The sequence below is a fragment of the Lotus japonicus genome, chromosome 4, assembly GCF_012489685.1.
Source record: "Lotus japonicus ecotype B-129 chromosome 4, LjGifu_v1.2".
In the NCBI taxonomy this organism is placed as follows: Eukaryota; Viridiplantae; Streptophyta; class Magnoliopsida; order Fabales; family Fabaceae; genus Lotus; species Lotus japonicus.
Window position 1 is genome coordinate 5928896 of NC_080044.1, and position 11391 is coordinate 5940286.

Sequence of the window (11391 nt, forward strand, 5' to 3'; positions counted from 1 at the left end):
GGCCACCTCCTATTAACGCTAATTCCCATTAATTACCCTAATTCCCTAATAACTATTCTCTATATTAACGCTTCAACTCTCCTCTCCTCTCTTTCAAATTCTCTCTGGTTCTCACTTCTCAGAGACTACACTCTACAGCACAGTTGCAACTTGCAAGCAAACCTTCTCAGAGTTTCTGCTTTCTGCTGAGTAGATCATACTCTTGTCCGCATCCTCTCATTCCTCTGTTTTTTGTTGAAAACCTATACTCTGTTCTTCAATGTTTCTTCTTCCTTTACCCTGTTTCACAGTTTTCTTCTCTGTTTTTCAATGTTTCTTCTTCCTTTAACAGTCATCTTCTCTTCTCTTTTTCTTTTATTTTTGTTCAAAACTCATGATCTGTTTTCCATTGTTTCTTCTTCCTTTACTAAACTTATAATATCTTGTTTCACAGTTTTCTTCTCTGTTCAAAACTCATGCTCTGTTTTCCATTGTTTCTTCTTCCTTTTCTCTTAACTTATCTCTTACGTATTCTTATCTCTTTAAATTGTGCTCTTTTGATACTTGCATTAACATTATGTTGTTTTAAGTACTTTTGTTATCTGTTTTGAGCTGTTGGACAGCCTTGAATTATGTTGTTTTGAGACTTTGAGTTAAAATTATGTTGTTTTTAGCTGTTTTTTGTATAATATTGTACTTATTATAACCGCTATGCGGTAACCGCTATTTGCCCGCGACGCGATCCGCTAAACGAAATAGCGGATTTTTGCCTCGCCGCGATTTTCCGCGATCGCGATTTGACAACACTGATCAAGAACCTCCGATATAGATCTGCAAAACTCAGAGATCCACAAATTCCGCAGTTCCAATAGCACAAGCATGAAAGAAAAGGGGAAGGGGGTATGTAAAATTACAATGAAGTTAAAAGTGGCAAAGCATGACCACAAATCCCAGCTGTGACATTCTAGCTGGTGGTGTGCTTCTGTTATTCAAAAAGAATAAGAAGAAATTGAAACAAAAGTTTTCCTGTATCAAAATAAATTCAAGTTTGATGAGCTCTACAATGTTGCCACCGCAAGACTCCGGAAACTGTCAAAACTCTTTTCATATTTGACTTGAGTCCCTCCCGAAAAGAAAGCGTCTTGTCCAGTCTGTTACTACCAATGCTCTTGTACGCCAGCTGACTTGCTTGCTGTTCAAAGCATTGAATAAAAGCTTTAATAACTTTTTTAATCAGAATGCCTAACAAGTCGTGCAGTTTTTAAGGTAATGATTAAGCTAAGAGAAGTGCTCTTTGGCACGAAGCCTGACAGCACAGCCCCAAGTCGAAAGGTCATCTTTCTTTCTTAAAATCAGAGTAAGATAATCAAACATGATATGTAGTGGAAATCATTCAATTTAAATTAATTCGTCGATTTTCGTCTAAAAGAAAGTCGTGCCATTCATCAATATCGGACCAAGAAAGAAATTCCATACCTTGCATAGATAGAATACCACAGCCATTGAGTGCTGTGTCCAATTGAAACCCAATCCCCAGGAAGCTGTGCAGCTGCCTGCTCTCCTCCCAGAGGAGCAAATTGGCCTAAATGCTTGTACCTTGAGGAACAATCAACCATACACTAATGAGAAAACATTGGCCAACTAATAAAAATCCTTGAATCATCCACCACTATGCCAACATGGTAAAAGCAAAGAGCTAGTTAATTAGTGGGATCATGTTACCTAAAGGGTTTGAACCGATGGCGCCCTTCTCCCCTGAACCTGAGAGGACCCTCTGGATTTATTTCACACTCTTCCATCCTGTCAAAACACTTGGCAAGGTAGGTGCCTTGCTGAGATGCAACCTGGTATGCATAAATTTGCAGAAAGCCAAAGTCATTAACTAAATAGAAAACATGATCAGATAGATATCATTAAAGAGAATAAAACAGGAAAATAACATGACATGCACCTGCGCTGTAGCAGGAAGAAATTTCATCTGGGAGTCCACATTAGAAAGTGCGGTTTTTAGTTCTTCGATATGCAGTTCAATGGATTCCTTTTTAACATCTCCTTTGGATTCCTTCAACAGATCAGCAACATTGTTCATCTGTTTACTTTTCAGATATAGCTCCACCTGAGGGTATCTTTCACAGATGTCATGCAACACCTCTTGCAGTTCTTTGACTGTAAGGGTTCCTGAATTGTCTGCGTCAGCCTTCTTAAATATTGCCGCAATATCTTCCTAAAATAAAAAAAATCCAATTTAACAATTAACAGATAGAAAGAAAACATATGAAATTCAAATAAGTGTTACTTCATACTATCCCAGATCATGAATAAAATTTCCTTAATCTATATATACACTCAGCAGGTACAGAGGAATGCATAAATACTGGGGTGAACAGAAGTTACTAAGCAAGAAGTGCAGTACGGAAATTTTAACATGATAACAATGTCAGTATGTTACTGTGTCACCAACATTAAATCTAATGAAAGATAGAACAAGGAAACTGGAAAAATAAAAGCCAAATGTAAATGGAAATATGGTAGAAGTCTGTCCAAGAGAATGGAAATATGGAATATAGCAATTGTGTCACACGCGTGTGAGAACATACATACTAGTAAGAATGATCAATGTTAATAAAATAAATGATGCATAAGCAGGAATAGGTACCATGACTTTTCTCTGGTTTATTGTAGCACAATCACCAAGTGCATATACGTTGTCGGTTCCCTCAACTCTCAACCATTCATCAGTAGCTACCGCACGTCTGTTAATCTGTTCAGAAAATGTCGAGTAAATACTTTGCTGAATAATAATAAATACAAAGTGCAAGATAAAACATGATAAGGAGTTATGGATCAGAAGTTCAAAACAAAAATAATGTCAAATTTCCCAAAGACACACCTGACCAATTTGTTGCATAAAATCTCTTATAAATGGACGAGTTCCGATACCAGTTGACCAGACGGCCATTCCATATGGAATTGAAGTAATTTCCCCTCCATTTTTCATTTCTTTAGTAGAAATTTCTTTATCAGATACCTTCACAACCATGGATCCGGTTTTCACATCAATACCATCTCTTCGGAACTTGTCTTCAGCAAAAGCAGTGATTCTTTTGTCAAACCTGAAAATGAGCATGAGAATAAAAACATAGGAGGTCATAAGTGCATTCTAAATAACAAAACCAAACCCCCCGCAATTAAATCCATGACTAAATCAAATACTTTCAAATGTCTGCTTATAAATGCAAATAATGGGAAAAGCATCATCAAGCAAGTTGCTCATGAAGAGAAAGGAAAATGAGAGTTTCATGCTTACATGCTCAAAATATGATCTCCAGCCTCCAGAAGCGTAATTTTGACTAAATCTTTTGCCTTAGGATATAACTTGACCAAATCCTCATTGACAAAGTCATGGAGCGAGGCTGCAAACTCCACTCCAGTTGGACCACCTCCAACAATAGCGAAATGAAGAATTCTCTTCCTTTCTTCTTCACTTATACTCGGCAAACTTGCTCTTTCAAAGCAGTCAATAACAGTTCTTCTAATCCTCTGTGCATCTTCAACTTCCTGTACAGTGTACACCAGTCCATGAGATAACTAAAAACCAAAACCACAAATACATAAACAAATTCGATGTCATCGATCATCATTGGATTTTGACTCGCTCATCTCCTCCCGTGACTATTGCTTAACCAGACGAAGCTTGTAAAAGCAAAATGCCGTGAAAGTTGAAACATAAATATATGATAATTGATGCTGCGCTAAATGATAAAAGATGTTACCTTCAAGAAATGGCAATTCTCCACCACCCCGGGAGTGTTAAATGTGTTGACATTTGCTCCCACAGCTATGACTAGGTAGTCATAGTCCACGACAAATTCGTCTTTAACGTTCAAGTTATTGTTTATATTAGATCGACAGTAAATTTTCTTGTTTGCTGCGTCAATCTTGACACACTCTGCTTCATTGAAATAAGCGTTCACCTTTTTCTGCTTGGATGTAAAGAAGGAAAAAGTCCAGTTATTATACCCACTAGTAATGAAGACAGCAAGAAAGTTTCTATACTGGCTATTTGATCCCCACAAAAATGTATATCCAACAGCATGTGCTAGTCATCAAGGACGAGGAACAATCTCATAAGCATGATTCACACAAAGGAATTCTTATCAGGACATATACTTATCCAGAAACATCAGTGCAGGCAAAATTCAGTCACACTGTATCCAAACATGACATATGAAATAAGAACATATCTCAGTTTCATCCACAGAAAATACAAAACTGAGATGCCACAGCTCTTAATCCATAGGAAATATAGGTGAGCACATGCCCCCCTTATAGTTCTCCTTGAACACATAAGATAAATACTAATTTGGTGGACAACCCAACAGCTCAAGATTAACGGTTAACAGTGCTCAGTTATTCATAGAGGTTATATCAAGGAAGGACCACAAAATTAAGAGTTTCTTGTGTTTTTCAAAAAGGTTATATCAAGGAAGGAGAAACACCCCAAAATAATTAGTTGTACTTCATTCATGTCGTACTAATCTCACACATTTTGAATATTCTTTGCTGCATTTAATAAGTTTAATATTTTATTTTAAATTTTTTATATCAATGCAAATGAAAATGCTATCATACAAGCTATAGCACTTTATTAATCATATTTACAATAACTAATATTCTCTTCTAAAAAGTAATCCTTTTTTTTTATTTATGATAGGTATATTCTCATGCTAATATTATAATTCTCCATATAGACCTGAATGTTAATCATATATAAATTATAAATATTTTCCTAAATGATAAATATCAAAGCCCAAAGAGGCTGTATATCCATATTCACCTTCCTAAAGATGTTGCGGACGGGTTCAACAATGCTTCTCGCTTCCACAGTTCCACAGGTAACGCTTGGCAGCAAAGGAGTGAAGGCAAAATAGTTGCGAGGCGACACCACATGAACCTCATATCTTGGATTGTTCAAATTCCTCAAGAAAGTCGTCCCTGCCCAGCCAGTTCCCAGCACCACGACCTTCTTCTTCTTCTGCTCCGGTTCAGATGCAGCAACAGCCTCACCGTATGCCAAAAGTCCACCACCACTGCATCACAACCAAAAAACTCTTCAACCTCTTCATTGACACACACACACACACACAAATCGCACAAATAATACATGATTGTAACTGTTAAGTCTAGAATCGTAGATCTCTATTCTCTCAGAATACACACAAAATTTCACCAGAACTTCAATTACAGGAAATTACATGAATCACAATATAATTTCTAATGCAATTTACAGATCTGAATAGAAGGAAGTGTGAAATTCACAATACTAAGATCATCAAGCAACAGGATCGAAAATCAACAAGTGTTGATTGTTGTACCTGACGGTGGTGCAGAAGAGAACGAGCTTCAACTGTGAGCGATGGTCACGGAAAGCTTGTTCGAAGAAAGTGAAATTCCGCATTGTTGCTTGAGATTTGTACAGCAAGATCTGCGGGTGCGAAAACGAGGGAGAAGAGGTAGTTATAGAGAGAGAAAGAAGAGAGAGGGAGTCAGTGGGGTCAAAATAAGAATCCAGAGAGATGGGAGAGAGAGAATGTGGGAGGAAGGTACGAAGCAAAATACTTATGAACAACAGCTGCGTGTGTTCTAGGCTGTGACTTGTGAGGTGCTGGCGGTCCCAGTTTTTCATTTTTTTCTGCATTATTTTTTTGGTAAATAATTTTGTAAATAAAAAATAATTAAAAACTTGACTTTGCCTGGTTTTTATGATAAATTAGATTCTTAAAACTTTGTAGGTGTTAATCAACATCGTTTCACTGTCAAATTGTAGAAGACTAACGAATGAGTACACTTGTATTCACAATAGTTGAAAATTAAACACTCAACCACTTACTAAACTTAATTGACGGAACACTAGCTGAAATCACTTGATTGATTGGATTCTTAAATTCTTAACAAAATTTATTTCTTTATTAATTTATTGTAAATTAAGAGAATGATAATGGCATGATATTTTAATTTAATATGACTATGACCATGGGATTTGCACTTTTTTGACTTGGTAGGCTGGCAGCCGCCTACTGAAGCACGTGTCACATGTTAATTTTTCATTTGCCATACTTATAATAATAATATCAAGATTAAATAAAAACTATTTTTGCGCTATGGGCGTTGTTTTTTTGGTCAATGATGCACTATGGACGCTCTCCGACCAAAGATTCTTTTTGTTGGTGAACGGTACAAACTTTCATTAGGAAAGGCCCAAAAGCCAAAAATGTGACTAGTGAGGTTTTTTTGAGTGGGCTTAGGCCCTCCACATTAGCAAAAAAGAAGTGAGTTTTTGGTGGCAAGTTAGTCACTGTCTCCACCGTTGTCACTGCTATCATAGATACGCGTATAGATTGCATGATTTTTACTATATTTTTTTATAATTTTGTATCTAAATATTGCATTACCATTGTAGAATTTACGTGCTTTATGATAAATGTGCATAGACAAATCACAAGTGAAAATAGAAGAAAAACAACTAAAATAAGGTAAAAATGCAAGTTCTTCGTGACGAATGGGAAACACAATTGTGGAGATCATAGAGCACAATCATGCTTAATTAAAAATGAGAAACACGACTACATCAAGCCCAACACACCAGTGCTAGTTAATTTTTTAGGAGTACAAAGATTGGGTCGCCTTGGCTGATTATCATGAACCTCCAACACAAGCCAAATGTTGTTGGGTCGCCTTGTGCTTATTATCATGAACCTCCAATAACTCAGAAGCTCGTTTCAAATCGGAAGCCAATTCCTTCAAGCGTGTGTTTTTTGACATGTTCAACACTCGATGAAAGCACCAATGTTAAGAAATAAAATTCTGCAACAAAATTTTAGAAACTAGAAAGTCTCTAATCACAAATTTTACAATGAGATGAAGGAAACAATAGCAATATTATTGAATTGAAGAAGTTGTCCAAAACATTACAGGAAGGAAAAAATTCTCAATAGCATAAGGAAAGAAAACAGGGAGAAGGGTACAACGAGAGAACATAACCAAATCAAATAAATCCTCATTCTCACACATGATTTCCCCTTCTTAAAATACTCACTCAAACCCTAAAACGTGTTGGCAGTTTGGGGGCTTGGTTGCTCCGCTTAACCGAATCAAGCTCATATCTTTCTTTAAACATATTAGTGGTCACGTGTTCCAGTGAGGTGTCACCTAATGCTTTCTTAATCATATCAGTCTCTCCCTCGTGTTTAAGTATCCTAGATTTATTTTTCCATAGTAGTTTGACCAGTCTATCTTTCTAAGGAGTGCAAAGACTCTTAAAAGTGTCCTCTCGCATAAAAGCATTTAAACACCAAATTATTACCACATTTTCAATCCAATTTTGAATATTCCAGTGTTAACCAGGCCTTTTCCATGGTCCACGAATGAAGATTTCATGTTCCAACCAACTTATATTTGAAAGACATATGTTCCTGAATTCCAATCTTCCCTAGAGAAATAATAAATATAATATAAATATAACATAAGAAATGAAAGAGAGAAAAAATTTAGGTGCCTACAATATGTTATGATGTATGGTGCTTACCTATCATAACTATGTATATATCTCATATTAACGAATTATTTTGAAAGTTCATGTTCTGCAATTCATTGTACTTAAAAAGTCTCAGATTATAAGTTTGTTTTTTCATTTCTTTACGGGCAAACGAAATATTTCATTAATTAAAGAAAGAAGAGGAGGATCAGTTCGTCTAACAAGATTGAACCTAGACCAATTGAACTCACCTCAATCATACATGATCATTGATCAGTTTAAGAAAAAGAAAAAAATAATACTAATAAAAAAACAAGATTAGAATTCTCCCCTTCCCCCAGCCCAAAAACCATGATAACCCACTAAAGCTTCGTTTGGATTGGGGGAAGGGGATGAAGTGGAGCGGAAGGGAGAGAGGGTTTGAAAGATCCGCTCCGTTCCATTATGTTCCATCAATCCAAACATACCCTAAAGTTAATCAATCTTCAATAAATATCTCATTAACTACAACTGATCTCACCGGAAAAAACCTTGTCCTCGCCGGAAAGTTCTCTGTGCCTCGTCGGAGAAATATCAATCTCAATCATGTTCTCTTCCTGAAATTGAAACTCACTCTTCCTCTTGCAACCATCCAAAGCTATCTCAATCAACCCTTCTCTGTCTTCTTCATCCCACCGGTAGCAAATATTCTCCGGCGATTCCCAATCCTCCGTCGCCGGAAATCCATTCTCCGACGAGCTATCAGATTCCGACTCCGGGTAGTAACGTGACAACGAAGGGTACCTGAGCATACCCATGTTCTGGTTTTCTTCTCTCTCGTAACTTGGATCATCCCCTGTTTCTTCTTCTTCTTCACCTTCGTACTCTTCGTATATCACTTCCAATGGTGCAGTTACATCCCATTCAACAAAAAACGAACTATCCTTGACACCCATTTGGGATTCAAGCTCTGTTTCTGTATTGCTACATGAATTTACCCACTGGTTCACTTTCTCATGAGAATTGGGTTCCTCTGGTTCAATGGGACTTGAACTCTGTTTTTCTTCTTTGCACGCTCTGTTTTCCACGTTGAAGATTGGTTCGACTTTGTCTTGATTTTCCTTTGGTTCATGTTGGGAATTCTGAATTGCACCGAGGCGGAGTAAGATAAGTAAAAGAATCGCAGTTAGAAGGAGCACTGGTGAGAGAACAATCTTCAAGAACAGGTGAGGCAAGTAGAGGTAAACCAAGGTGGAAAAGGCCACGATGCACGAAAACAGAGGATCTGAAGATAATGCAGAGAGAAAGGAAATAGTTTGTGTACAAAGGGAGTCCATGAATTTGTGAAGATATATGGATAAAATGAACCTCAATTCATAAAGAAACCTTCTCTCTTCCATTGGCGAAAATTGTGTGTTAGTTTTCTCTTCGCTGATAACTAGAGAATTGGAAAGAAGAAAATCAAGATCATGATAGAAGAGAAAGTAGAGTTTGGATGATGAGAAAAAGTCAGAAAATATTGATGGGACTGAAAAGCAGGGGTACTGTGCATGGGGCTTTAGAAAGGGTGTTTTCTTGTGGGGTTTATTAGCCCTTTTTGCGTGAGAAGGAGGCATGGAAAAAAAGGGTAAGGGGTGAGTGGTGTGGTCCTAAAGTAACCTAGACAACCTTTCCAATTTAAGCACCAAAAACCTACAAATATCCAACCTAAAAGTTGTTTTGCTTTACACATAACCCAAATTCGTGATTTTAATCAATGTATTTGAAACCCTTTAGGCTTTAGATCGTGCTCATTTGAGATTTTTAAGGAATGATATATGAACATACACACATATTTTTGGTGGCTGAGGGGCTAAAAATTGCAGCGGTTAAAATTCTGTCACTAAATTGCATGTTGAAAAGATATTGATTAAAAATAAATGCCGGGGTATCATTTTCGTTTATTCTAAGTGCATAGTTTACCCTTTGGAATGCTGGTTTAAAATGAGCATACGCTATATACAATGAACCTTTTAATTTTGTGGTGGTTTTTAACGTCTATAAAAAATAAAAATTAAGAAAACAAGAAATTAGATTTAGGCGATTTTCTCATGTAAGAAATCATACACAATATTTAGAGCAAGTTAAGATTGTCACAATTGTGTCTCATATATTTTGTGGACTTCAAACGCCACAAAACTTGTATGTGGATTATAATCCACAAATTATGGAGTTTAACAATATTTTCTATTTTGAAAAATAAAGACTGTTCTATTAAGTTGAACAACAACTCAATCAGTAGGAGAAAAATAAAATATGAATTTAGGGGCTTCTACCAATACCCTAGAACATCAATTCTATTACACACATTTTTAGCTAATTGGACTTCGCAAAAGTGTGACCATCCCTATGAACATTGACCACCCCACACAGCTAACCTTCCACATCAGAAAATCAGTTTTATATAATTCGTTTAGTAGCATCTAAGATCGGTGGTCTTCCTATTAACTCATCCCTGTGCAAGAGATGAATCACTTTCCATTAGAATTTGAGAAAAATTAAATTGATCGAGAAATTTTAGCGCATTAAGAATTGTCAAAATCTTTACTTCAAAAACCCATTTTTATGCCACTATTTTTTAGAAACATCCAATAACTGAAAAGCTTTCATTCTTAAGGACACCTCTAATTTCACTAGCACCTGGATTTCCTTTCGAAGCTTCATCTACATTGAATTTTAAAATGCAAGAATATGAAGAGTTACAATCCTGGGCATTTCCTTTTTTTTTTTTCCAAGGTGAGCTAATAACATGTAATTTCAGAACTATGTAATCAAAGGAGACCCTGGGGGAGCTCGGCTAATAGGCTTTCACCCACCAAGAGATCCAAATTCTGGACATTTCCAGCATATATGCAACATTAAGGGTACTTATTTTTTTTGAAAAATAACACCATTTCTTTCAAAACTATATTAATGACCAACAAATGGCATATGGGATTAAATCTCATATTAATATGTTGGTAGCAGATCATAGCTCTTCCCAGATTGCAATGATGCCACTTAAATTCCTATTATAAACTATATGTCCCATATTAATGGCATATTGGATTTATCAATATTGAGAACTATAATTCATACACTCTCATAATATATTTGACTCAATTTTTTACTTCACTTTCTATGTATCTTTCTCTTCTTTTTCAATGACCTCACGCATATATTTTTTTTTACTTTCTTTCTTTTTCAATGACCTCACGCATATATATTTTTTTACTTTCTTACTTTTTTTTAAACTCTCTTCTAGTGTGAATGAATTTTTTTCCATATTTGTGCTAACCCCTAACGGAGCAATCCATATCCATTAATTTCAGGTCCAAATGGCGTTAAGCTGTTCAACACTTTTGGTTGTATTGCTTTTCAGAATGTGAAAGTTCACCTATGCCACATGAGATTCAGGCTGGACACTTCTTTTATAGTAAGTCGGTCAGTAAGTGCCCACACATGGCACTTCTCCTCCTTTATTTTGGGTCTCTTTTTCTTAAGATTTTTGCCAATAAGATAAGTATGGTTTATAAATTTTTTTTAAATGCTAAAAACTAATTACCATAATTTTTTCGTTCATTTTTTAAGGATTTTTCTTTTCTTTCTATTTTTATATTGATCCTTAAAAACAGCAAATAAATTATGAATTGATATAGGTCGACCTAGAAATCATTATTTAAAGGGGATCTAGATGCCTATAATCTAAAACGAAACTATATTTGGGAAATTGAACTTCAGGTTATTCATTCATGCTAAAATGTTTATAATAAACCAGACCAGTTTAGGTATAACTTTGTTACTAATTAACGTACTCCTGCCGTTCCTTATTAACTGTCTACTTTGAAGAAATTTTTTTGTTCCTATATATCTGTCCACTT

General features: G+C 35.9%; 2 protein-coding genes across 2 annotated transcripts; both read right to left on the reverse strand.

The window, feature by feature from the left end:
• Positions 1–826: 826 nt before the first annotated feature.
• LOC130710834 (external alternative NAD(P)H-ubiquinone oxidoreductase B2, mitochondrial-like) lies at positions 827–5601 on the reverse strand. The gene is made up of 10 exons (XM_057560207.1): positions 5355–5601; positions 4817–5069; positions 3753–3959; positions 3287–3537; positions 2870–3092; positions 2636–2740; positions 1931–2203; positions 1702–1823; positions 1456–1575; positions 827–1171 (listed from the first exon to the last, which is right to left on the reverse strand). Exons 1-10 carry the CDS (start codon positions 5435–5437, stop codon positions 1084–1086), a joined length of 1725 nt encoding a protein of 574 aa, XP_057416190.1. The 5' UTR covers positions 5438–5601; the 3' UTR covers positions 827–1083.
• Positions 5602–6504: 903 nt separating this feature from the next.
• Positions 6505–9135, reverse strand: LOC130710835 (uncharacterized). Its single transcript, XM_057560208.1, has one exon. The coding sequence runs from the start codon at positions 9106–9108 to the stop codon at positions 8014–8016; it is 1095 nt and encodes a 364-aa protein (XP_057416191.1). The 5' UTR covers positions 9109–9135; the 3' UTR covers positions 6505–8013.
• Positions 9136–11391: the final 2256 nt, after the last annotated feature.

What these genes read in the sequence shown, in the direction of transcription:
- LOC130710835 (XM_057560208.1), bottom strand. Translation starts at nt 9,108, where the DNA reads ATGCCTCCTTCTCACGCAAAAAGGGCTAATAAACCCCACAAGAAAACA.
- LOC130710834 (XM_057560207.1), bottom strand. Translation starts at nt 5,437, where the DNA reads ATGCGGAATTTCACTTTCTTCGAACAAGCTTTCCGTGACCATCGCTCA. An exon ending in CTCTTCTGCACCACCGTCAG is followed by an intron (nt 5,070 to 5,354) that starts GTACAACAATCA and finishes GTTGTGATGCAG; the next exon opens with TGGTGGTGGACTTTTGGCAT. An exon ending in CATCGGTTCAAACCCTTTAG is followed by an intron (nt 1,576 to 1,701) that starts GTAACATGATCC and finishes TTGTTCCTCAAG; the next exon opens with GTACAAGCATTTAGGCCAAT.